The sequence below is a fragment of the Osmerus eperlanus genome, chromosome 10 (genome assembly GCF_963692335.1).
Source record: "Osmerus eperlanus chromosome 10, fOsmEpe2.1, whole genome shotgun sequence".
NCBI lineage: Eukaryota > Metazoa > Chordata > Actinopteri > Osmeriformes > Osmeridae > Osmerus > Osmerus eperlanus.
The window spans coordinates 14,376,282-14,403,119 of NC_085027.1; the positions used below are offsets into that span (position 1 = coordinate 14,376,282).

The window sequence follows — 26,838 nt, forward strand, 5'->3', positions numbered from 1 at the left end:
GCCTGCACCAGTTATCGCCACTGTAAACATGTCAATCTTCCTGACTGACTGCCCTGTCTCAGACAACAAATCACAGCCCTCCTAGCCAGGCGCGCAGGAAACCAAACAACCCCAGCCATTCCTGTCTCCCCCAGCTCCCTGTACTGTACATGCGGCTGCAGGGCAGTCTTGACTTCTGACAGTCCCTGAAGCCTGGTTCTGATGTGCCGGGATAGGCTCTACGGGGTCAGGCCTGTCTGCAGATAACATCTTGCAGTTGAAGTTATCGGTGTCACAACAGTGCTTGAACATCACTGGAGACTGTTGTATTTGTTTATGGCCTGGGTACTTAACTCTAGTGCTCAGGCCTAGAGTTGGTCAAACTGTAAATGTCAGGTATCAGCGATGATCATATTTACAACGTGTGTGTGTTTCCTCAGATCGCCAGACAACAGCAGCAGCTTCTGCAGCAGCAGCACAAAATCAACCTCCTCCAGCAGCAGATTCAGGTCAGACACCTTCATGTTCTCCCCCTCTCTCCCCCTCTTACCATCTCCCCCTCTCTCCCCCTCTCTCCCACTTACCCTCCCTCACCTTCTCTCTCTCTCTCTCTCTCTCTCTCTCTCTCTCTCTCTCTCTCTCTCTCTCTCTCTCTCTCTCTCTCTTTCTCTCTCTCTCTCTCTCTCTCTCTCTATATATATATATATATATATATATTTCCCCCCTCCCCCCTTTAAGATCTCAGGATTAATTACAGACATCATGCTCAGACGTACGAGACAGACACACTTCTTTTTAGTTGTCATAATCTCGCCTTTAAATAATTCCTCTGCACAATATCTCTCTCTTACTTCTGCTGTCACTCTCTGTTACACTCGTCATGCGCGTCACATTATAATTGACTTTTCGTAAGTGGGAGGGGTAGAGATGGAGGAGAATAATTAGCACATCCTAATTAACAAAGACAGGGAGAAAAGAGCGAAAGTAACAACAGCAAATGAAGCCTAGCGGAGCAGAGGAGTGTCTGGAGGTGTGGGACATGAAAGAGGCTGGTAAATGCCTCTGAAATCATCCCGTCCCAGACTAGTTTCATACGTGGCAGAGCTGCTAACAGTCTAACAGCACTGGGGCACCGAGAACAGTCTAGAGGTGTTATGAGAAGCTACATTAGGACTCACCTCATTCTCCAAGGAAGATCATTTGTGAAGGGTTCATTATGTTTGGGTGCATGGCTCTGTGCTGCGCATATTTTAAAGGTACTCTAAGAGAAGATTTGTGTTCTGCTTGGCAATGGAGGTTTCATTGGAGTGCTGCCTGTTTTGTGTGTGTGTGTTTGCAATGGTCATCCCATTGCGTTTTCCCCTCCAAAGTGGATTGTGTACTTTTCTCTTCTAAGTAATTATGGAAAAGGAGACGCATGTAAATAGAGGAGGAGGGAGAGGAAGTATTCACATGAGACACAAATGAAGAAACATTTTTAACAAGGGCACCATAAATAAACATGGCGCATTTGCAAAGAAAGAAGGAAAACAGCGGGAGTTGTAGAAAAAGGAATGGAGGAAGACTGCCAGTGTGTGGAATGTGTAGGGAGTGTTAGTTGTGTTTAAGGTGTGTGTCTCTCTGTGTGTGTGTGTGTGTGTGTGTGTGTGTGAGTCTGTGTGTGTGTGGTGAGGTTGAGGACCACCCAGGCCGTGTGTGGGACATGGGCTGCGCTGGGCATAGCAGAGCTGGGTCGGTCAGCCGAGAGATTGTTGTCAAGGTTGTTGTCCTAACCGTCTGAGGGAAGCCAAGGTTGTAGTGCGGGGTGTGGCTGGTGCCAGCAGCAGCCTGAACCCCCTCGCTCTGTCTTCTCCTGTCCTTCCACCTTCACCACAACCCCCATCGCACACCCTGCTCTCACATCCCGTCTGTTTGCTCCCTGCTTCTGGCTACATTCAGACCAAGAGGAGAGCCATGTTTTCAGAGTGGGAAGATACACATTGCACATTGAACCAACACACATGGTGCTGTCACGTTCGGTGCCTTTGTTTTGAAAGAAACTAGAAGTGAGACGGGAGACAGTCGGTTTCTATTCTGGGGCTGTGTCTCTTCTGTCGTGTCCATGCGTTGTCGGGGTCCCTGTAGAACGGTCGGGGTTAGACCCCCTCTCTCAACCCACTCTTAGACTCTACCGTCAGACCCTGTGATGTGTGCAGGCAAAGCAAACTCCTTGGATTTGCACGGAATTAGCCACAACAACGGGATTAAGCACTAGGCCGTAAAAAAAAAAAAAGGAAAAAAAGGAGTTTCAAGTACAATTCTCAAGAGAAAGGCCCCTCTGTCAATATGTGCTCCTTTTGGAGTGTCCAGTGAGATCTGCTAGCGCTGTCGTGTCTGGGGGGAGGGAGAAGAACCCTCCAACGCACTCCAGAGCGGCTCTTTAGAACAGAGCCGCACTCTCTCCATCACACTCTCTACAACGGAGAAGCAGCCACGACCGGAGGGCCGAGTGTCCTCTGTGATAACATGGAGGACTCTTTACTCCTGGGCTGGCTCGGCGTACACACGCTCTCCGACGCAACCCCAACGCGCCTTTCTCCGAGAGGCTGTCACTTTCATACGGTCGTCAATTCCACTTGAAGAGTGTTTTACTTTTAGGAGAAGCAAAAACAAAAATGTGGAGATGGCGTGTGGGGGAAGGTGTCTTAATCTCACAGGGCTCTCGTTGGAGTTAGCGGTTGGAGTTAGCGCTGCTAAGTATTCGTGGATCCATGTTTAAAACATGGACATGGAGATGTGAAGTCCGGCTCTGTCCAGCCAAGCCAGCCAGAGACAGAATCCCCCCGCAGCCGTGCCTCTCTGATCTGGCCTGATGAAACTCCACATCTACAATTAAACAAAAGAGGCCCATGTCTGGGCATCTGCTCCCTGACGTTGGCCCCGCCCACGCCTCCCTCCCGGCCCTCCGGAGGACACGGCGTAGATTACTCCCGGAACCTCAAATTGGTTTGATCGTGTTCAACATTTCTCAACAAGTTCCTTTAATGCTTATTTCATGACGACTTCTTCCCCCGCGACCCACTTTCAACACCCCCTCCACCCGCCAAACCCCCCCCCCCGATCCACCACCACACTGCCCGATCGTACAAGACGGTGCGGTGGGGATGAAGGGATGAGGAGAGGGATGAGGGGAGGGATGAGGGGCGGGATGAGGGGTGGGATGAGGGGCGGGATGAGGGGAGGGAGGAGGGGCGGGAGGAGGGGAGGGAGGAGGGGAGGGAGGAGGGGAGGGAGGAGGGGAGGGAGGGAGGAGGGGAGGGATGAGGGGAGGGATGAAGCGTGGCCAGGGTAGGGAGTGAGGCACCTCATCCCTCACTCTGTTTTCACGACCGCCAGCTCTTTAAAGGTGCCCCCGTCCTCCTAATATACAGCAGCCTTGACTTAATTAGTACTCTAAACAAGCTTCCAGCCTGCATGTCACAGACTGTCAGCCCCGTGGTAAAACAGCGGTGGCGTATCTGGTTACCCTGCTGTTAGTCTGGAGAACAGTAGGCTTTACTGGCGATCCTCTGGCCATCAAAGAACTCCCGGCCTTGGCCCCGGGGAGACAAGCGCTGGTACTGAGGTCTCATATTGATGATGTAACTGATCAGTTGGTGTTCTGTGAACTGGACTGGCTCTGTCCAAATAAAACCACCTACACTGTAACCCAACACCCCCACTACACCGCTATGTGTACTGTTAGGGCTGTTCATTGAAAGAGGGGGAGAGAAGGGGAGAGAGGGATGGGAAGAGGCATGGAGGAATGGAATGGGTAAGAGAGAGGGAGGGAGGGAGGGACGGAGGGAGGAGAATTGAGAGGAACACAGAAGGAAAGGATGCACTGAGGAATGGTGTTAGTGAGGGAGTGACAGAGAGAAGGATGGGAGGGAGGCAGGGAGAGAGGGAGGGAGGCAGGGAGAGAGGGAGGGAGGGAGGAGAGTACAGAAACAGGTCTGGAACAAGGCAAACCGATTGAAACGGTTGTGAATAGCCTTCTGAATAGCCTTCTCTCTTTTCATCCTTTCTACTTCCCTGCTAAGAAGGGGGTGAGAGATTGAGTCTTTGTCCTTGGGGATTACAATGTCACTTGTTTTAAGATAGCAGATGTTTTCTTTACAGCGTCACAGGCTTATCAGACAGAAATACTCAAGGACTAGTGTTTTTCCCCTCAGTTCTTGTGTTCCTTTAGGCTGGGGTTTGTTGTTCAGTCTCATACAGCCACTAATTCAGTCCGGTGAGAGGATTACTAAGAACCAAGTATAAACAGATAAACACCATTATGGATTTCCCGACGGGCTTGTGACAATTAAATGCAAACTTTGAATTCGATCGGATCGGCGTTTGTTACATAAGTCTGAATGAGACCGTTGAGTAAGACCAGAAGGCTTTTGTCACACAGACAGAACAAGACGATAAGCAGAGCTGTGATCTGTTTGTTTGCTTAGCCTCTGCATGAATCATGCTCATTGATTGGCTCGCTTAACAATCACTCCCACTTTTCTCCCACACCAACAAATCAGAGGCAGGAAGCTTTGTTACATCAAAATCGTTCGATGGCCAGCATGAGCAAATGGAAGACTGTGGTCTGGATCTTGTATGAAACCTCTGCCTGCCTTTATCCAGGCCTCGAGGTCAGGGCTAGTTCTTTCATAACCCTGTTCTAATTATACCACATTAGAAGACAGACAAGCTTATAATACCAGCATGGGTAGCAGTCTATAAAACAAGTTTATTTAATGGTGGGAAAAGCTGTGCTCACTGAATGTGTCGTCCCATGGATGTGAGGAATTCCATGAGCAACATTTGAATTATAGGTTTGTGCCATGGCTTTTGTGCTCCGCTCCGAGACAGGTTCACATCCAGCAGACCTCTCCACCCCAGTTTCCCAGAGTGATGCTGCTCATTTGGGCTAGTCTCTTGATCTGCCCCCTTGCCCTGGGGAGTGCAGTACATGACAGGAGAGGGGGGGTGATGATTTGAAGGGGTCAGAGGGGTTTGTGGGGCTGTGATGAAGAGCAGAGCGTTCCAGAAACAGTATGCTGTCCGTAAACCCACCCCTCATCCCAGAGCTCACACACAGACACACGCACACGCACGCACGCACCCACAACACACGCACACACAGATACACCACTGGTGAGGGCTCCGACACAGATCCAGGCCAGGTGGAAATTCCTTGTCTCTCTGGAGTCTTCCGAGGCCGATGTGCATCCTGCTCGTGGGGATGGCACCAGTCCATGCATTCCTCCTAGGTGGGGCTGGTACGGTGTGAAACGAGGTGACACACACACACATAGCAGTACACACACACACACACAAGCATGTACAGAAACACACAGATGAGCACACGCTCACTCAGAACCTCAGATAATGAATTTTTTGAGGTGCAGGAGATGCCAACACACACACACACACACACACACAGAGGCAGACGCACATCAAGAGAATAAATATTACCCGAAAGGTCAGGCTGAACTTTATCTTCACACGCAGGGTTAGAGAAAGGAGCTCCCCTGATGAAACAGTGGGATTCTTTTAATCAGAAACGTTCTGTTGGGTCCATTTAAATGTGTCCTCTCAGTCCTTTCTGCACCAACAAGACATTCCTTATTAGTTTCAGCTGGAATTGCAACTCTGAGCTTGCATTGTTGTGCTGTATATTGAGCTGGGATACACCATAAACCTGTAGAGATATTGTCATGAGCCCTATTGTCGATCTCAGTCGATCAGTTGTGGTTTGAACCCTGCAGCGTGACAGTGAACACTGCTGTCATGTGGCCAGGCTGTCTCTGTCTTATCTTCCCTCCAAGCTGCTGGTTCTACTCCTGTTGCTGTGAGGCACCTCCCCGTGGCTGTACATATCATCCTCCTCCCTTCACCTTACCTCCTCACCTCCTCCCTTCACCTTACCTCCTCACCTCCTCACCTTACCTCCTCACCTCCTCACCTTACCTCCTCACCTCCTCACCTTACCTCCTCACCTCACCTCCTCCCTTCACCTTACCTCCTCACCTCCTCACCTTACCTCCTCACCTCCTCACCTTACCTCCTCACCTCACCTCCTCCCTTCACCTTACCTCCTCACCTCCTCACCTTACCTCCTCACCTCCTCACCTTACCTCCTCACCTCCTCACCTTACCTCCTCACCTCCTCACCTCCTCCCTTCACCTTACCTCCTCACCTCCTCACCTTACCTCCTCACCTCCTCACCTTACCTCCTCACCTCCTCACCTCCTCCCTTCACCTTACCTCCTCACCTCCTCCCTTCACCTTACCTCCTCACCTCCTCCCTCTCCCTTCACCTTACCTCCTCACCTCCTCACCTCCTCACCTTACCTCCTCACCTCCTCACCTCCTCACCTTACCTCCTCACCTCCTCACCTTACCTCCTCACCTCCTCCCTTCACCTTACCTCCTCACCTCCTCCCTTCACCTTACCTCCTCACCTCCTCACCTCCTCACCTTACCTCCTCACCTCCTCACCTCCTCACCTTACCTCCTCACCTCCTCACCTTACCTCCTCAACTCCTCCCTTCACCTTACCTCCTCACCTCCTCCCTTCACCTTACCTCCTCACCTCCTCACCTCCTCACCTTACCTCCTCACCTCCTCACCTTACCTCCTTACCTCCTCACCTCCTCCCCTCACCTTACCTCCTCCCTTCACCTTACCTCCTCACCTCCTCCCCTCACCTTACCTCCTCACCTCCTCACCTTACCTCCTCACCTCCTCACCTTACCTCCTCACCTCCTCCCTTCACCTTACCTCCTCACCTTACCTCCTCACCTCCTCACCTTACCTCTTCACCTCCTCCCCTCACCTTACCTCCTCACCTCCTCACCTTACCTCCTCACCTCCTCACCTTACCTCCTCACCTCCTCCCTTCACCTTACCTCCTCACCTTACCTCCTCACCTCCTCACCTTACCTCCTCACCTCCTCCCCTCACCTTACCTCCTCACCTCCTCACCTTACCTCCTCACCTCCTCACCTTACCTCCTCACCTCCTCCCTTCACCTTACCTCCTCACCTTACCTCCTCACCTCCTCACCTTACCTCCTCACCTCCTCCCTTCACCTTACCTCCTCACCTCCTCACCTTACCTCCTCACCTCCTCACCTCCTCTCATCGCTACTTCTGCTCCCCTTGCCTACAGACACTCTCCAGTCATCTCTATTCAAATCTGTTCTTGGATTTATCTTTGAAAGGTAACTACTGTACAGTCATTTGTGTTTATTGTCACCTCATACAAAGTGACAGTGTATTGATAGATCCCTTGGTTATTCAGGATGAATGGAGCAAAGAAAATTCAATTTGGCCGTGTAGAATCTTAACACAAAAACGGAAAAATGTGTCCCTCATTGTATTTCCTCCTAAGGGACACGGCGTGCCTGGGTAATCCTGTTCATCTTGATAGAGGGGCTGTTTCCTTCATTAGAGCAGCAAAGGCCAGGGTCTGTTGTCAGAACATACTTCAAAGTGGCCAATGCTTCCTCACATGTGGTTTTAAATGGTGTGGGGGACCAGCGGGGGACTACCAAGGGTTAAATGATAATAGTAGCAGACAGTTCCCAGATTAAAGATACAATTTAATTACACAAGGGCTAGCTGGTTAACCACCTCCACAGCACGGTGTCGCCTTACAGCACGCTCCCGCTATGCAGACTAAACACAGCGTTCGAACATCAGCCTGAGGATGGCTGCCAGACAAGACAGACAGAGTGATGGGTAGACATGCAACACTGACAGACAGACGGGTAGACATTCAAGACAGACAGGCAGAGAGACAAGGGTATGTTTCAGGCATGTGGCCTGGCTAAATGAGGGCCTGATTCCTTTCATATGTGCAGTGACTCCCCAGGCCTAACAAGACAACCCCCATCCACCCGCCCCCCTCCGCCCCCCTCGTATCTTCATCACAAGGAGGCCCCCTCTGGCCCGGGGGGGGGGGGGGGGGGGGGGTCTTGAGAAAGGGTTAACCAGTAGCAGCTACGCCCCTCACGTTTATGGACGCTTTCTGTTGGTGTGACTACCATGTGGAGGGGCCTTTCCAGAGGAGACATTTCTGCTTTTCTTTCCCCTTGCTTCGCAGCGCCTCCCCTTCCTCGTCTTTATCAGAGGTGTCGCTTACCTGGAGCAGACCTTATTCTCATTCGCAGCAATGTCAGCATTGTGTCACTAGCCCATGGTTTGGCCAATACGATTGTTTATAAGGTACTACTGTGTGCCATTCTGCTTCCTGCTGTGGTTTTGATGATGTAAGCTATCGTACCATCTCCCTTACTTTTTACGCTCTCTAAGCACCATGTGACACGAGCCAGTTATTTAATAGCATGGTCTAACTGGCTCAATCTACTGTGTACAATATGCTTTGCCCTTGTAATCCAATGGGCCGTAATTGAATCCAATGTTTTATTTGGTTAATGTTCTAGTGGGACAAAGCACACAACTACCACATAATGGTGAATAATTAAACATGAACTTTAGAGGAACAACAAGGCTGCATGATGTAATTGAAGAAAGATAATGGTCCTCATTTGTGTCTCTCAGAAGCCTCTGTTGTTTTCCAGAACGCAAATGATCTCCTTGGAGCAGGGCTCTTATTAATGCATCAGCAAAACACACAGAAATAGATATTGTTAAAGAGAATGTGTAAGTTCCCAATTAGCAGGGTGAGAGTTGAACTGTTAGTATGATAATAACAGAAGGAGGGAAACCAATAGATAGTGTTTGCTTTCTCTCTCTCTCTCTCTTTCTCTCTCTCACACACACGCACACTGTCTCGCACTCTTCATCTATCTCTCTTACTCCGCTCTTCTCTCCCCACTCTCTTTTCCTCCCTTTTCCTGTTCTACTCTCTCTCTCTCTCTCTCTCTCTCTCTCTCTCTCTCTCTCTCTCTCTCTCTTTCTCTCCCTTGTTTGAAGTATGTCGTATTATCCTGCGAGTAGAGGTTCACCCTGCCAGGGCCTTCTCCAGATAACAGCCTCTTTGAGCGGGGCTTGGCTGGAGCCCAGGGAGCCATGGCCCAGCAAGCCTCATCCCCCATTTAAGGAGACTGTTAGCTGATGAAGATGTGCACACGCCAGACTGAAGATAAAAGAAAGCAGTGACCCGACTCATTAGCCCCTGTGATTTAATATATTGACACTTGGATACAAATAATTCCATTTAGTGGCCTCTGTTGGTGGGGAAAGAGGGATCAATTTAATTAGTTATGAAATGTGACTTCTTGTCAGGAAGCAGAAGAAACGCTGACGTAAAATAAAGTCCTGTGCAATCAGAACAATAAAGCTATCGCGCCTGTTAAGACTTAATGATGCACAAAAAGGCCTCAATAGATACAACCTCGGCGGTGGCTGTGATGGTTTGGAAATCAAGCTAAGTGGATGGAGGGCTGGCACCGTAACGTCGCCGGCCTGTTAAAACAAATTCACACATCAGGAATATAAACAGAGGAGACTGTCTGGGCCAATTGGCTCTGTAGGTTTTTGTCAGACGATGTCTTGAGGGCACAGTTGAAGGAACTTTCCTTTGCCTTGTCCTGTTGAAATACGGCAGGCATCTACCTTCCGTGTCCAGCGGGCTTGAGGGAGGATACACACACAGACACGGGCTGTGGAATGGGCCCAGTATTGACATTTGGAAGTGGGATATGTTCCCCCCCCCCCAAAAAAAAGAGAGGGTAGTGCTGAACGATACATTACCACTTCACTGCTCCGAATGCTGCAGGGGTCAAACGTGTATGTTGAAATATAAACAAACTAAGCGTTAGCCTCACACATACACGCAAACACACACACACACACACGCACAATCCCTCAGATAAACAGTCACACACACACATACACCCCTCCCATCCCACAGACGCACGCGCACGCACACACACACACACACACACACACACACAGGCTCAGAACAGACAGAGAAACACTTGTGAGAAACATATGTCGAGAGGCTCCAATTCTTTGTCGCCGGCTCGTGCATGTAGACAAACACAGATTCATTATTAATGTTAATTACACGACATCTCCATGGCTTACTGTAATTAGCAGGAGAGCAGGATCTTGTCTTTGTGTTCCCACACCTTGGCAGTTTAAGCTCTGATAATGAACAGACCGCGTCTTGAGGAAGGCTGTCACATGAACAGTTGTAGTGTGTGAAGTCACACCTGAGTGTCTTGCCTTAAATTAGACACCTGAGGGTTTTCTAAACAAGCCTAGGGACTGCGTGGTAATTTATGCCACAAAACCTGCAGCCTCTGTAGCAGCGAGTGAGAACAGTAATCAACACGAGATCTGGGCTTACAGGAGCTCTAGTGCACCTCATCAGTCAGTAGCTTTGTGATCAAATAATAGTGCCAAATCAACTAAATCAGCCGCACAAGAGTCCTTTTACTGAAACGACAACTGATCCCGACGTGAGACCGAGCAGTAGCTGTGAGGTACATAAGCCAGTCTCTATTTATCGTGAATATCATTACGAAGCACCTGTTTTTTCTCCACGGCCCTACCACAGTCCGTCCCTGGATGAAGGAGGCGGCCTCCATACTTAGCGCTCATTGTATCCCGGACGCTCGAAGAGGAAAATATCAGTTGAGGGGAGAACACATCCTCCAGTGTGATGTTGACTTAGTTTTCCCCTCTCGCTCCCGCGCCGCCTGTGTTTTCCCTGCTAATGTTGAGCAAACTGTTTTGTCTTTGCGTTGGCTTCGCAGGGCCGAGGCCTCCGCAGTGGGCTCCCTCACAGGGAGAAGGCCCTGCATTAATGGGACCCAGTGTGCGCAGCCAGCCGGCAGGGTAGAAAGGGGGCCCGTGTTTTCTTAGGGCCGGGGTGGCAAAGCAAAGCATTCAGCCCATGGCCGCCGCAAAAAAGGGGCCTTTTTGTTTTCGGGGCGGAGGGAGAGTCCAAGCATTCCCCTGCGGAACACAATGAATGGGCCGTTCTGTCCTGCGCCCTTTTTTCATAGACACAGAATAGAGTACACAGATTTTTTTTTTTCTTTCTTATTTTGTTTTTGCCACTTTTTTTTTTTCCTTCATCATTTTTCTGGCCCGTCATTGGGTGTGCGCATGACATTTGAGCGTGTCTTAAAGTCTCGACACACTCATGTGCCTGTAATCAAGCGGCCCCTCGTAACAATCAGGCTTTCTGGCAGACAACAGAGTGCTCTCTGTTGTTCTCCTGGCCCCAGCTGCTGGGAGGCAGCACTGAAGACAGAGGCTCAGTCTATGAGGCCAGGACAGGAAGAGGCTTGGGGGAAGTCCTCCCCTCTCCTGCTCCTCCACCCTGCCCAGTGAGGCTCAGCCAACCTGAATGTGGGACAATACCATTATTAGATTAGGGGTGGTCCAAAGCCAGACACACTGCATCCTCTTAGTAACTCCTCTCTGAAATACCCTCCCTGCCTTAACCATGGTAAGGTACGATTGTCGCAAGGTAATTAAATCAACGATTAAGTATAGCATCATGTTTGTTTGACTTGAATGAACTAATTAACAAAAAATGGAAATACAAATATTCTCTCCGACTGACTGTATTTGCATTGATGATATCAGGCGCTAAACAAAAATATATATTTACTCAAATATGCTATGTTCACCACAAAGTCAGAATCAGAATCAGAATCAGAATGGGATTTATTCGCCATGAAAGTTTGCACAGACAAGGAATTTGCTTTGGCAGGAAGGTGCATACAATAAACATATACCTAAAATTTAAATATGTGGACTATCTATACTAAGGGTACATAAACTAGCAGTACTAAGTGGGATTAGAATATAATTAAATATACAATAAAATAAAATATAAGTTGCCGTAAATTACAATATAAAAATACAAAAATACAAATATTACAAAAAATACAAATGTACAAGATACCATTTTGTAATGCAGTGCAAAAGCAGTGTGTTTTAAGCAAGAAGTCATTAGAGTCAGTGTGGTCCCTTGGCCTTGTTGAAGAGGCCAACAGCGGAGGGTAGTGACATCCTCTGTCCTTTTATTGGATATTTATACAGCACATCTATATGTCTTTAGTAGCCCACAAGTAGCTCACATATCCTGATACTTCTGAATGTGTTGATTTGACTGTATCCATCACTTCCTCCCCTGCCTGTTCATGGCTGGCTGTCTGACCCAGACCGTGTCCAACGTGCTTTAGAGCCACACTGGCCCCCCTGCAATGATGGCAGAAAGCTTATTCCCATTTCCAGAGAGGCAAGGTCGGGCATGTGGGATAATGATGCTGGCCCCAGATTCACTCCTAGGTTTGTTTATGTCTGTTCTCCTCCTCCCCGTCATTACACACGCTGTTTGAGGGAGTCCCCACGGATTTAGGCAGTTTACCGCAAAACCTTTTTAACTTTATTCCCAGACCATGCCAACTTGCCAAGCTGTTTTATTTTTGTCTTCAATCTAAAATGATCGATATACTGTATATGTTTCTTGTTTAACGGAAAGTTGGATACGTAGGATTGTGTAATCCATTCTAATCTATAGGGTGAGAAATGGAAAAAGGTTTGTGTGTGTGTTTGTGTGTAAGTGTGTGTGTGTGTGTGTGTGTGCGGTTTGTAGAGAGGCAAAGTCACACAGAGAGACAGGCAGACACGAAACGTCTCTATACGTACTTAACTTTGACTCAAAAAGATTTAACCAGAACAGAGCCCAAGGCCCATCTTTGATATTTTATATTTAATACAAATCCAATTACCAGAAATATTTACAAACCTAAATTACATTTAAGGTCTTTGAGGCTCTACAAGAATTTTCCGTAAGTACACAGTTTCTCTTGAATCTACATTGATCACGTTTCATGTCCATTCTCAGGGGACCAGCACCGTTTTATTGCTTTGTACTCTTTGGTTGGTGGTTTTCCACATCGCAAACGGGATTCAATGATATCTTACATGATTTGATAACATTGTTACAATTTTCTTTGACAATTATGTCTTTTTAGTTCTCTTTTATAACAGTTACATATTTCTTGTCTATTCATATGAATGGTGAATGGCGTGGCACACAATCCCTTCTTTAGTGTGGAGACCGGGTAGCCAGGCAGGCAGGAGGGAGGGAGAGAAGGAGGGAGGGAGAGAAGTAAGGAGAGGGGGAGGGAGGTGGAGTGCCCTGTTTTTTAACAGCAGCAGACTTAATATAGACATATTGGAATGGCCCTTATCCAAGAGAGCTTGTTTTACTGTGTAAGGAATTAGTGTAACAAGAAGTCATCTATTGGTTCTTCCGCCAGACGGCCCAGGCAGCCTCACCCTAGTTTCTGGTTTCCCTGCATGGCTCCCTGGGCCTGGCCTGCCCAGCGCTCCCCGGCACACAGGCTGCTGTGGAGCCACATGGCTCTCCCTGTTGTCCAAGGCCTGGGAGGGTGGTTAACCCACCCTTATTAGACTTGTGTCGGGCCCTTTGCTCAAGCATCTCTTCAACAGAATGGGGAGAGGTCCTTTGGTTACAGATGTTAATCTTTTACCTGCTGGTTAAATAGGAGGCCTGGTGGAGGCCGGTGGGAGGAGGGTATGGAGGGAGTTTGGGGGGGGGTGAGGGGGGGAGAGGGGTCAGAGCCGCGACCAGGACAAGGACCCTTTGTCAGTGACCTGTAGCTCTGTGTAGGGGATCGGCCTCTTGTTTCAGTCTGCTCATGTCCAGGTCAGGGGGAACAATGTGCTTCAGTGTGGGTGGCTGGGAGGGGCGGCGTGGGGCGAGGTGGGGGCTGCAGGGAAGTCGAGGTCTGGCCTTAATTCCAAGCAGGAGTCAGAGGGATCAAAGTTCCCCCTCAGATCTATCGATCCACACGCCTGATTACCATCGCAGACCAAACGCAGCCAGGCCACACAGCAGAGCAGGACTCTGATAACAGAACACTGGCCTGTGTGTGCGTGTGTGTGTGTGTATGGAGGGATTTGGGCTTAATCCAGCTCTGCTATTCACACTGGAGTAGTGCGGTTAACTGATAAATGACCTGTGATGTGGGAGTAATGTGTGGAGAGGGAACGCTCAGATTGTTTTATGAATTGACCTCTCTAGAACAAAGTAGCACACAGAGACTCTGGAGCCCACAAGTGGTTCCATTCAGTGATTTTCCTCCTGGTTAGGCTCCAGAAAAGCATTTGCCCAGCCACTGGTCTCTTCTGCACACACACTCCTCACACACACACACCGGTCCACACACACACACAGTGCTCCAGCAATGTGATGGGACCACACTGCTGTTTGTGTCTGTGGCCACGACTGTGGAGATGAAGCCACGCTGCCAGGTTGCCTCAGATGGCTTTACCTTCAGATGGATTTCCTGAGGTGATCCTGTAGCAGGCATGTGCTGTGCATGTCAGTAGAGAGCACGGGGGAGGGGGCAAAGTGTCAACTATCAGTACTTACAGTAACAGCTGGCGACTGTCCTCCCTGGGTGAAATTATATCACCCCGATTTCTGCTCCAACTCCTCTAGAAGATGTGAAAAGGAGGTTTTTTCAGGAGCTGTTGAACTGCTGGCAGAAATAGTTTAGGTGTAAAAAGAAACACTTTTAAGCAATTTGTTATCGACATGGTGCATGGAGAAATTCCCTACTGTATTTTTATGTTATTATCCGTCTTGCAAAGTTATCTTGCATCAGTTTATTTTATTTTGTCATGGACTCATCCGACCATGAAAATATTTGAGGTACACCTGCTAGGAAATCAGCTACATATGACCTCTTATTTATTAGCTGTGGCTAGTTATCCTTAAAACAATTAATTAATTCATACAACATTTTTTACACACAAACACACTCACACACACAGTTGGTGGATTGAATGTTGAAAGGTGTCAGTTACAGGCAGAATGCAGGATATGACACCTGAGATTCCTGCTGTGGCTTTCAGCAACTTTAAAACATTTAAAACAGGAAAAGGAGGGTAAAAAGCAGATGTTTCTTTTTTCTCTTTTTTTATTTTACCACGGTTTGTCCTATCTCGTCAACATAGAGGGAATCTGAACATGTTTAAACAACTCCTACTGTTCCTCATTTGATAGGGAAGGAGAACAGGCTTGGTCATCTATAGAGCCGCGGGGTGTGTGTGTGTGTGTGTGTGTGTGTGTGTGTGTAGATCTGCGTGTGGGTGTGTGTCTGTGTGCAGTGTGCTGACAGGTGCTGTGTTGAATACAGTAATGGCTTGTACATCTCGAACAGTCATGTGTGTACATCTTCGCGTGTGTACGTTTGTTGACATAAGTGATGTCATGTCCCCCAGCCCTAGCCCCAGCCTCCCCCTGGCCCCAACCCACCCCCTGGCCTCTGAAACCTTTGACCTGACTTCTAGATTAGCGATAGCTCTGCACTCGTCCAGGACCGTAGTGCAAGTCATCACTTTCTCGAATGCCATTGATTCAACTGAAGCAGTGATCACAACGTTACTATTTTGATACAATATATTTATCGTCAGACAATATGTGAGTCTTTTTTTTGCTACGCAGGATGTCATCAGTGGGGAACACAAGCAAATACTTGAGGTTACAAAAATCCCACTGTCTCTTCTTTACCCTCCTCTCCTATTTCTTTCCCTCTTTTTCTCTCTCCTTTCACTGCCCCCACCCTCCCCTCTCCTCTCTTCCACCCCCCCCCCCCCCCTGTGGAAACCTCTGTCAGTGTGTGTTCCAGAGAGAGACCGGAACTGCAGCCAAGTCTCTGTCTGACTGATCACTACAGATGCTCTTCCTCAAGTATTCTCAGTCAGATCCTTAGTGCCGAGTCTTCAGGGACAAACAATAGCACCTGTTCCTCATAAGATAGCCCATTCATGTATCTTTAATGAAGCCGGGGGGCAGATGGTGTGAAATGGCATTATCCAGTTCTTAGCGGTTGCTAAGACAAAGAGGGGGGGGTTGCTGTCAGGGCAACAATGCCACTTGCGTGTTTACAAAGAGAGAGAGAGAGAGAGAACCAGGGACAGAGAGAGGCAGTCATACAAGGAGTGTGAGAGAGAGAGAGAGAGAGAGAGAGAGAGAGAGAGAGAGAGAGAGAGAGAGAGAGAGAGAGATGGAGAGAGAGAGAGAGAGAGAGAGAGAGAGAGAGAGAGAGAGAGAGAGAGAGAGAGAGAGAGAGAGAGAGAGAGAGAGAGAGAGAGAGAGAGAGAGAGAGAGAGAGATGGAGAGAGCGATGGAGAGAGAGATGGAGAGAGAGATGGAGAGAGAGAGAGATAGAGAGAGAGATGGAGGGTGCAGGACGCTGCCCAAGTGCCCCTCTCACATCTGCTCCACTTCATTCTCTCCTCAGACTCCTCAAGATCATCCTGGCATTAGAAATATTCTGGGCAGCCAGCCCACAGGCAGATGAACTTGAGGCTAACTCTTTCAGGGTGGGGGTGTCTGTGTGGAGGCATGGGAGGAAGGGAGGAAGGGGGATGTTGGTTGCACACACACAACTATACACACACCCACACAAACTCCCAGTCGTTTGTATGTGAGTTCATCTGTAATGTATCCAAACGTATCCCTGTTTTCTTCCTTCCGGATAATTCCAGTCAAACAAAGAATAATAGCGATACCATGTTTAAATCCATAACGGTATTGTCTTCACTGCCAGCATGTCAGCTCCTAATTGACAACCTGAGCAGCTAACCTCCACTATTAGCTACCTCTTTGAAGAGTCCCTGGCTTGGATTTCCTTTTTCTGACATTAGTTGGCTAAATTAAAGTTTAATGAATGGAGCTCATTAAAGCAAATCGCAACCATTATTTTCAATCTTATTTTCTCCCCAAATGCACATTTATCTCTTTATTGTTGGCATAATAATTGTATATTAGATATATTTTATTTAAAAAACAATGCCGTTTGACGGATCCAATGTTGCCTTTATCTTTAGCTTTGGGGGAATACAACATTCATTTGATCTTTTATATTCTCCTATTGACTTTCTCTAAGTTGAATTTCATTGCAGCAATTACTGTCATAACAACAGATGCATTTAAACACACTTTGTATACACACTATCTCACTCAGATTTTATATAATTGAACTGACAGACTGATGCAATTAAAAATATATATCCTGAATTGTTTATCACTGTGATATTCAATTTACCAGAGCAGGAGATAAAACCTAGGAGCTGAATGCTGTTTATTAAAATACCAGTTCCACATCAGTTCCACATTTGGCGCAGCTGTCTCTCTCTAACACCGCAGCTTTAGCTCGATTCGTTTTGCTAGTTTAATGTGAATAAGGTTAATCGCAATTACGTCTGTGAGCGACCTTAACAACCTTTTAGAGGAGACAACACATTCAGAGTGACGGAGGTTGCGTGGCGGCCCGCTCTACGTCGAGAGAGCAGTGAAGTACATTCAGAAAAAGACTTCATCTGGTTTTATAGTCCAGGCACTCAAACCCAGAGTGCGCCTCTTCTCCCTGGTGTATCCCTCCGCCTGCCACTGGCCCTACCTCATGTTGGGACATTAATTATTGCACTTTTCCATATGTTCTATACATGCTGGGCCCAGAGCCATCCCTCTTCCTCTCTCGCTCTGGAAACCTGGAACACCAGCTCCTATAAAACAGGCATTTTATCTCTGATAATTTCAACTGATCTCCCAGGTCACTGTTTTTCTACCATTCACAGCACTTTTTACAGAAATACATTTGATTTTACAGCACAACAAATGGAATGAAAATAAAAACAAGCATCACACATGTTCTCCTTCTTTCATATTGTCTACACTTGCACTTCTCCCAAAAACTCACCGTTGGCAAAACAGTTGTATTTATTTCGTTTTTCGGTCTTAGCTCGGCACCTCTGGAGCGATCGATAGAGTGGTCCCGAGGACGTCTTGCTCCTGGAAACACCAGGCGAGGGCTCGTGGGGAGGGGGGGGGGGGGGGTACGGTGCGAGGAGGGGTGAAAAGTGGAGATCATAAGCAGACCTCAGCGAGAACGTCGGGGAAAAGTCGTCGGCTCATAGCAGGTTGATTTCATGCCCCAATGCAGCGCCGGTAATTGCGCCCAGACCCGTTTTATTACGAGTTGATCTTAAAGAGGGATGAATGGAGAAACATTCTGTAAAGTGTTTATTTTGGGGGGGGGGTGACCTTTATTAACCTGTTTTCCAGGCGAGTTCCCCTGAGGTGGGCAGGCCCTGATGCAGGATTAACCCTCTCAGGGCTGCAGTAGCCAGACTGCAGGCCGTCACAGGCAGGCAGGAAGCAGGGGATGACAGCCAGATTGGACTCTGCCTTAGCTCTCAACATGTGTCCTCACCTCTCTGACTCCCACACACTGGCTCTGAGACATCCACTACTCCCACACCCCCTGGAACACACACACACCCTCACACACACACACAGACACACACATACACACACACACATACATACACTCTCTCACACACACACAGATACACATAGGACACACACACACACACACACAAACACACACAGAGACACCTGCACACACACACACACATTAATTTAAACACTTGCAGCACATTTTTATTCAGAGATGAGAGTCAGCATCAGGATGGACAGTAAAGGTTAATAATATTAAACTGGAGCAGTTTAGACAGATTGAGAAGCAGAGGTTGATACAAGGGCCGCAGAGAATGGCTCTGGACGTTAAAATGAAATATCACAAACGGACAGCACTTTTGGGATGCCTGTTATTTCCCCTCCGGTTGAGAGTAGGGGTAGTAAATCAGGCCGTGCCCAGGCTTTTATCATCTTTATGAATTATTGTCCAAAAATACAGGAATGGGGAGCAATTGTACTGTATATCTCAGATGATCCTCCCCTGTCAGTCAGGGTGAGTGCGTGCATGTACGTGTGTGTGTGTGTGTGCTCATGTGCCACTCCAACCTCTGACACTCTGGTAACTGATAGCCTCGGGACATTGCTTTAGTCAATCCCCACTCCAGCTTGTACCTATCATTCCCTATCAGTCACTGTCAGTGCTTCCCCTACCAAACATGACCCACCACAGGTCCCCCACCCTGCCTCCTCCCCTCCTCCCCTCCCTCCCCCCCTCCTCCCCTCCTCCCATCCCCAGACTCCTTCCTGTCACACCCCACAAGGCCCGGTGGGGGGGGAACAATACACGTGTGCCGGCTGCTTTGATGTGCTGATGTGAAATCGTGGCTGGGATTCTGCGCTGGCGCGGCCGGGCCCGGTATTGTGTGAGCGCACGTGGGCCATGCGTGGAGGAGCACCCCTGTCAGGACACGTTAGGCTGCTCTGTCATCTGCTCTTTCCCCCTGCTTGGCTCCATGGCCCTGGGTGCCCGTGTGTGTGTGTGTGTGTGTGCCGGGGCATCTCTCTGATCTCCGCTCCCTCTCTGTTCAGCAGGTCCAGGGTCACATGCCTCCGCTCATGATCCCCATTTTTCCACACGACCAGCGTACGCTGGCAGCAGCCGCCGCTGCACAGCAAGGCTTCCTCTTCCCCCCGGGACTCTCCTACAAGCCAGGTATGATCTCTCTCTCTCTCTCTCTCTCTCTCTCTCTCTCTCTCTCTCTCTCTCTCTCTCTCTCTCTCTCTCTCTCTCTCTCTCTCTCTCTCTCTCTCTCTCTCTCTCTTTCTATTCTCCCTCTCTGTTATCTTTACACCCTCCCGCCTCTCTGTTTCACTCTCTTTTCTATTTCACAGACTCTGTTTTCTCTTTTCTCCCTTTACACACTCTAACTTGTTGAACATTTCTTTATTCACTCTCTCTCTATATATCTCTTTTCTCTCTGTCTCTCTCCACCTCTCTCGGTACACTTGTGTCAGTTGTGCCCTCCTCATGTTACAGTCTGTATTGTCTGTATTGTATGTCATAAAAAAGTTGTTTTCCGTGTCTCTGTGGAGACTGATTATAAAAATGTACTCAAAACCTTGTGAAAGTCCTCACACCATCAAAGACAGAGCCAGGATGGTCTCCTCCAGGCTGCTGAATGACGCACGTACATTCTGTGTCACCTTGGAATGGGGGAAAAAACCTTGGATGGGTTTTTGTTCAAGGCAGTGTGCCTGCCTGCCTGCCTGCCTGTGGAACAATAGATATGGGTAGTGGACCAGAGGAATGTAAACAGCTTTTCAACATGAAAGTGTCCTGATTTACCTTACTATAATCACTGTCCAAGAATCAGTTTGAGCGAAAACACAATACCCGCGCCCTGCACGCTATACCCAACTCTCCTTCAGGCACTAGCTTAGCATTACTTTAGGACTCAGTCCGTTTCACCTTCGAATTGAATTAGTAAAAAGGAACAAGCGAAAAACCTTTCTATAAACCGAACGGTTGGCCTTCTGTCCAATGCTAGAGGCCGTTCTCAGATGCGTCTGCCCGATGCAACAGTGAGAGGAGGGCCCACCTCAAGTGTGCTGTAGTGGTGCGTGTAGGGATGAATATTGAGTCCCCCTCATTGAGGCGCTAGTGATCCTGGTGCCTGTCGCGGCATGCCTCCCGTTTCCTTTTGTCTGACGAACGGAGAGAGGGAGAGAAAGAGAGGCTCTGCACGCGAGCATTCCAAATCAGAAAACAAATTTGTGGGAAATTGCAACAGCATGTTGATTGACTCCCTGCCAGGGCACTAACCCTTTAGCCTGCATCTCCTCATTGTTGGCTGAATTAAAGATGTGCCACTCTGAGCTGCTGTAATTAAATATTGAACCACATCCCTGTCCTGGAGAGCTCCCAGGCACTCTTGAGCTCTCATTTGGCCCAGTCTGGCACGGCCTAACTGTATCTGGTCTGGCACTGCAATAGTCTTGTCACTCCCAGCAAATATTATTGTGTAACCTGTGTAGGTAAACAGAAAAAAGACCAGAAGCCTTGATTCGGCAAACTCCTGTTTGGCACCGTAGCTGCTTGGGGACCTGGCGAACCAGAAGGCGGTGGATGGAGAGTTAGAGACGAGGACAAGCTAGTAGCTGGGAGAGGAAGACCTGCCCCAGCAGGGTTTACGCTAGTGGCGTCGAGGCGGGGAAGTCCAGGCCTCCCCCTGATCTCGCCAAACGTCATCTTTGTTAGCGCCTTGTCAAAACGCATTGGGCGACACACTGCGTCCTGCGCCGCGCACGCACAACACAAACCCGGATGCAGGCACAGAGAACGGAACAGCCGCTCGTCAGCAGGTGAACAACACAACATGAAAGGGAGTGGTAGGTCGCACAGCAAATAAATTAAGTATAAAGCCACAGGATGGAAAAAAAAAAGAGAAAAAGTCAGCTATTTTGGAACTACAGATCCATGACAGCTGGAACAAAGCGCCGGGGTGGTTCAGGGGGAGGGGGGGGGGCAGGAGGGGGGGGGGGGGGGGGGCAGGAGGGGGGGGGGGGGGGGGGCAGGAGGGGGGTCTGTTATCATGAAAAGCGTTTTGGTTGAGATAACAGGAGTTGTTATGGAGCCCCGGCAAGGGGGCCTTCTCATGTGCGGCTCCTGAATTATTCATGAGCACATAACCAAACAGTAAAATGAGCCCTATAGTCAACAGAATGACTTTAAAACCACTATTACCACGAACGACCCCCGACACATCCAGCAAGGCCTCTCATGGCCAGCCTGTCCACTGCTGGGGCCATCCTCCATGAACGCCGGCGACTGGCCAAGTGTTCCCTTCCACGCTGAGTCGCGCTAATCTGATGTCATCATTAGGAGACAGTCCCGGGGTCCCCTGCTTATGACCCCGACCCCGACAGGGCCATCCCAGCCCAGCGGCCGTGTGCCCTCAGACTGGGCTCAATGGCCCAGTGTAGCGTGAGCAGAGACGCAGGTCATCCTTTAAACAAATAGACCTGCCGTACACACACACACACACACACACACACCCACACCGTAAAGACACCCGCTCCCACAGCCCCCCCCCCCCCCTCCCCACTGTGTGTACACAGGCACGCAGGCCTTAATGGGTTTGCAGAATGACTCTGCAGCGGCTGGGTCTCTTCTCTGAGGTGTGATGGGGACACTTGGACGGCTCCTCGTAGACGTCACGCTGTAATGACACATTACCTCCGTGCGGCGGCGTGTCCCTGCCGCCCCACGTACATGGGGGCGCTTGACATGCGACGGGGTGGCCGTCCTACAATGGAGGACCTCTGAGTGACCTGTCCCAGCCATGCACGCGCGACACTGTTTACCACGTGGACGTCTTTCAGATTTAGTTCCTAGTTGGAACCTTTTAATCCCCTCCCTTTCCCACACACACGCGCGCACACACACACACACCCAGTGAGACGTTACCCAAGCCATGGCGTCGTCGCCAGGGGCCACTGGCATCCTGATGCAGGGGCTGGAGCGTGGGACCAGCCTGGCTCAAGTCCCACCAGTCTGACCCCCCACACACACACACACACACACACACACAACTTGACACCTGACCCCACCCTGGTCTCATCTGACATCATCTGACATCCTTCCACCCTGCCAACTCCCCCCACGCTCCTCGCTCGAGAGCACACGCGAGCGCACGCCATGATAGCCCCGGGGGGGTGTCCCCGCGGCACCCTCTCACACCTTAGCGGGGTACGGTTATCACGCTGATAAAGAAGAGGTGAGGAAATGGGGACATTGAGGTGGTAGGTGTGATGACCCTCAGCTCCCTCCCCTGCCCCCCCCCCCCCCCTGCCCTCCCCCTCTCACGGCACTATTTGAAATCTCTCTGCCGGTGTGATTTTATTTGCCCCTGCCCTTAGATGGGGATTGAATGTCCCTGGCTGTGTCACGATATGCTGTGCTGTACAAGATTGCGGCGCGGGGGCGAGGGCACGGTAACAGAGACGGTATATACATTTACCCTCATGCCTGGGGCTTAATGGCTCCATATGTTTGTGAGGAGAAGTGACAGGCAGAAGTGGGGTCTGAACAGGGGCCAACTCCCCCCCCCCCCCCCCTCCATACACAGGCTTCTGTCAAAACCCCCCCTCTGCGAGACAGCCAGCCAGCCAGACGGCCGTCCGGCCGACCAGTCAGAAAGCACTTCACTGATCTGTCTCGCAGGGGCTATTCTTTCTGTCTCCACACACTGGACTGAGTGTGTGAAAGCTTCTGGTACTAAGTTACACACTCAACACCCTCCTGGACATCAATCATAGACCCCCCCCCCCCCCCCCGCTTGTTCCATGCATGTCAGTCAAACCTAGCCACGACAGCCAGCCAAGGCTCTGAGTAGCTATAAAAGGGTTCTACTTAGAAGGTAATTCATACACGGTTGCTACACGGCGATAAGGAGATAAGAATGTATTTGTTACCCGTGTTTTTGTAACTACACACTTGTTCTAACCAGTTGAGAAACAAGTGCTCTCTCGGCCGTGCCAAAACGATCGGCGCGAAGCAAACAATGGCGCCTCAGACAATAGCAGACGAGTCGGGCAGAGCCTGAGAGAACATGCCGCTTCATCTGTGTCATCACAAATCATCTCCAAGATATTCACCACACACACACACACACACGCACTCACAAATAAACACACACACACACCAAACAAGCAAAACCCCCTAAACTTGTTAACCGTCATGAAACCTTCTTGTCTCTCCCTCCCTGAGAACGGGGAGGGGGGGAGAGGGTGTAGGTGGGGTGGATGGTGTGGATGGGAGGGGTGGGGGGTGGGGGGGGTACTGTAAGTTCCTGGGTAATCCTGCTCCAGTCGGACCAGCTGAGCCTTTTGTTGGTGCAGATGTTTGGGCCGGGAGCCGAGGGCCTTGTCTCATTCGTCTCTACCCAGCTCTGCACTCCTTAACAAGGGGGGGGGGAGGAGGAGGAGGTGGGGGAGGAGGATGAGGAGGAGGTGGGGGAGGTGGGGGAGGTAGCGCGGGGGGGGGACCATGTTGGCACTTGTCCGGACGCTGTAGGCCTGCTCATTGTCTCAACCTGCTCGCATTGTTCTCTCCCCCCCTCTCCCCTCTCTCCCCTCCCTTCCCTCCCTCTCTCCCTCCTCTCGCTCCGGCAGGTGATAACTACCCGGTGCAGTTCATTCCATCCACAATGGCAGCTGCGGCCGCGTCAGGACTCAGCCCCCTCCAGCTCCAGGTATGTGCTTCGACGGAGACGACTCGGGCCTCTGCCAAGCCCAGGGCAGTCAGACGTCAGTGCAGCTGTATGCTAAGTAATGAGCTGCTCACTAAATAATCCTGGAGGCCCCAGCTCCCAGCAGATTATCACTGTGCACATGCTATTTAGCCTGTTTTATGGAGGATTTAACCCCCCTAGCCCCTCCAGAGAACGGGAGGCAGGATAATAACAGTCATTAAAGAGAATGAGCATCACTCCAGGTAGCTCTAATCTCACAGTGTTACACTGGATGTTATGATATTAGGATATTAGATCTTCTGTTTTATTAGCTGGCTAAGATCGGTTGTAATGTGTCTGTGTTACAATGCTCAGTGCAGTGTACATTGTATAAGTGTGTGTGTGTGCTTGTGTAAGCTTGTGTGCATACAAAACAAAGTGGAAGACAGACGGTGGCAGAGAAGAGAGATGGTGGCAGAGAGAGTAGAAAATCCATGGTCCTATCAGACTCTGTGTAGTAGGAGGCTCTCCCAGGGCAGAGAATGTGAGGAGGGAGAGAGAATGCTGGGATAGGCTCCAAGCCCCACAGGCACCACCAGGAGCAGCATTCTCACAGGTCTCCCTCTCTCTCTCTCTCTCTCTCTCTCTCTCTCTCTCTCTCTCTCTCTCTCTCTCTCTCTCTCTCTCTCTCTCTCTCTCTCTCTCTCTCTCTCTCTCTCTCTCTCACTCTCTCTCTCTCTCTCTCTCTCTCTCTCTCTGACTCTTTCTTTCTCTCTCTCTACCTCTCCCTCTCTTTACCTCTCTCTTTCTCACACGCACATTCCCACTCTTTCATAATTCCCTCTCTCTGTCTCCCTCACCCTCCTCTCTCTCTTTCTCTCTCTTTTTCTCTTTATCTCTCTCTCTCTCTCTCACACCTGCTGAACTTTAGTCAGGGGCTAACCTCAGGCAGTAATGTTTACAGTAATAAAGATAATTATCTGAGATATTATTCTAACCTCCTACTGTAACACCCTTATCCAGGCACTCTCATAAACTTGATCAGATTCCTGATTTCCAGATTGACAACCATTCCTTTTCCCTGAATGTATTTCTATATATAAAATGGAAGTTGACATTATCTATACAATTCCCATCATGCTTTTCTCCTGCTGTCTGCTTGATTTGGTATGATCAAAGCCTTTTGTGGCCTATAAGAAAGACAAGATACCATTGAAACTTGTGTTTATTGTATCTAAATATTTCAAAAACAAACTAAGGAGAGAGTAAGAAGTGAGGCACACCAACAGCTGTGCCAGCGCTACAATTGTAGCTCCGCTTGTTTAGTCAACAGTGGTGATAAGTTGCGGATATCAGTTAGACATTAAGCTCTCTGATGGCCAGGCTGGTGGCGAAACAGAAACAAGGGAGAATGAAGAAAAGAGAAAGATAGGGGGGAAAGAGAGAGAGAGAGACAGAGAGAGACAGAGAGAGAGAGAGAGAGAGAGAGAGACAGAGAGAGAGAGAGAGAGAGAGAGAGAGACAGAGAGAGAGAGAGAGAGAGAGAGAGAGAGAGAGAGAGAGAGAGAGAGAGAGAGAGGAAAGGGTCTTGTTGCTTCCCCCCCCCTTCTTTCTTGCTGATACACGAGCACAATTTGTCCTTCCGAGCTTATCGCTCTCAGCATTAATGAGGCTTGGCAAGCCCTAACAATGCTTGCAGCTGGAGCTGCAGGTCTGTGCTTTATCACGCAGGCTTGGGAAGAACAATCCTCTGCATGGAGGAAGGTGTGGCACGAGTGCTCGGGGTTGAGGAGGCTGTGTGTGTGTGCAGTTGTGGATGGATGTGTACATGTGTTTTATTTATGGGGGGGGGGGGTATATGTGTTTATACATGTGTACGTACGTGTGTAAGGTGTGTATGTGTATGTGGTGTGTATGTGGGGTGTGTGTGTGTGTCTGTATGTTCATGTTCCTTTACAGTGTGTTCGGGGAAGTATGAGCGTGGATCGTGCAGTGTGTTCGGGGTAGTGTGAGAGTGGACAGGACAGTACGTGTGTGTGCGTGTGTGTGTTTACCCTGGCCTGTGTCGATGCACTGCAGAGAAGACACCGGAACAAGGGATAACCCGACGTTGCTGAGGTGGTCTATTTATAGAGCTGCTGCAGGTCGGACGGACCATATATCTGAGGGCTGGACCGGGTGTCATAGAAGAGGAGGAGAGAGGAGAGGAGGAGAGGTTAAAGGAGAGGAGGAGGTTCAGGTCATTAATTCTGATAATGTATGTAACCCTGGGAATGGACTGAAACAGAGCCTGCTTCACCATGACTTGGCTGACCTTTACCGAGCACAGTAAACAAAAAGAAGTGCATTCCCATTAATTGAAGTGTGTCCGCTTGCTGTAGATTCCTACTCCAGCTGCTATTTACCCTGCCAAGAGATTCTCCTTAAAACAGCAAGGCTAGTCAAACATGCCCTTTCCTCCATGGCTGAGATCAACAAGCCCTGTGACTGCCATCTCTTCTTCTACAAAGCACTGGTAGGCAGGATGATTAAAACATAATATCAAGCCAGAAATGGAAATGATTAAGTTAACTTGACTCCCCTTCCAACTGATGATAACATTATTGACCGTCTTCCTGTGTCGACCAGTCGATTGGCCGGGGTGCCGAGAGCCAAGGACTAGCACAGTGTGTGTGTGTGTCTGTGGTGCTTTTGAGTGGTGCGCGTGTGCGAGCGGGCACCACGCACGCGTGTTTATGTGCGCGACGCAAGTCACGTCAGGACAAAAGGGGATGCAGACAAGATGCTTCTGGAGCAAACTGGAACAGCGGAGCTACAAAGTGGAGGCGTGTCATTTGTGGCGAGAGGAGATGCGGAGCCGCTCTGTCCGACAGTTAGCACAGAGATGTG

At 49.4% G+C, this 26,838-nt stretch overlaps 1 protein-coding gene across 1 annotated transcript in view; it reads left to right on the plus strand.

Moving 5' to 3' along the window:
- sox6 (SRY-box transcription factor 6) overlaps positions 1-26,838 on the plus strand; it is a 188,407-nt gene that overhangs the window by 89,601 nt on the left and 71,968 nt on the right. Inside the window, exons 9-11 of the mRNA XM_062471825.1 lie at positions 420-488; positions 19,310-19,430; positions 23,891-24,025. Of these exons, the coding sequence (XP_062327809.1) occupies positions 420-488; positions 19,310-19,430; positions 23,891-24,025 (325 nt within the window). The remainder of the gene's footprint in view (positions 1-419; positions 489-19,309; positions 19,431-23,890; positions 24,026-26,838) is intronic.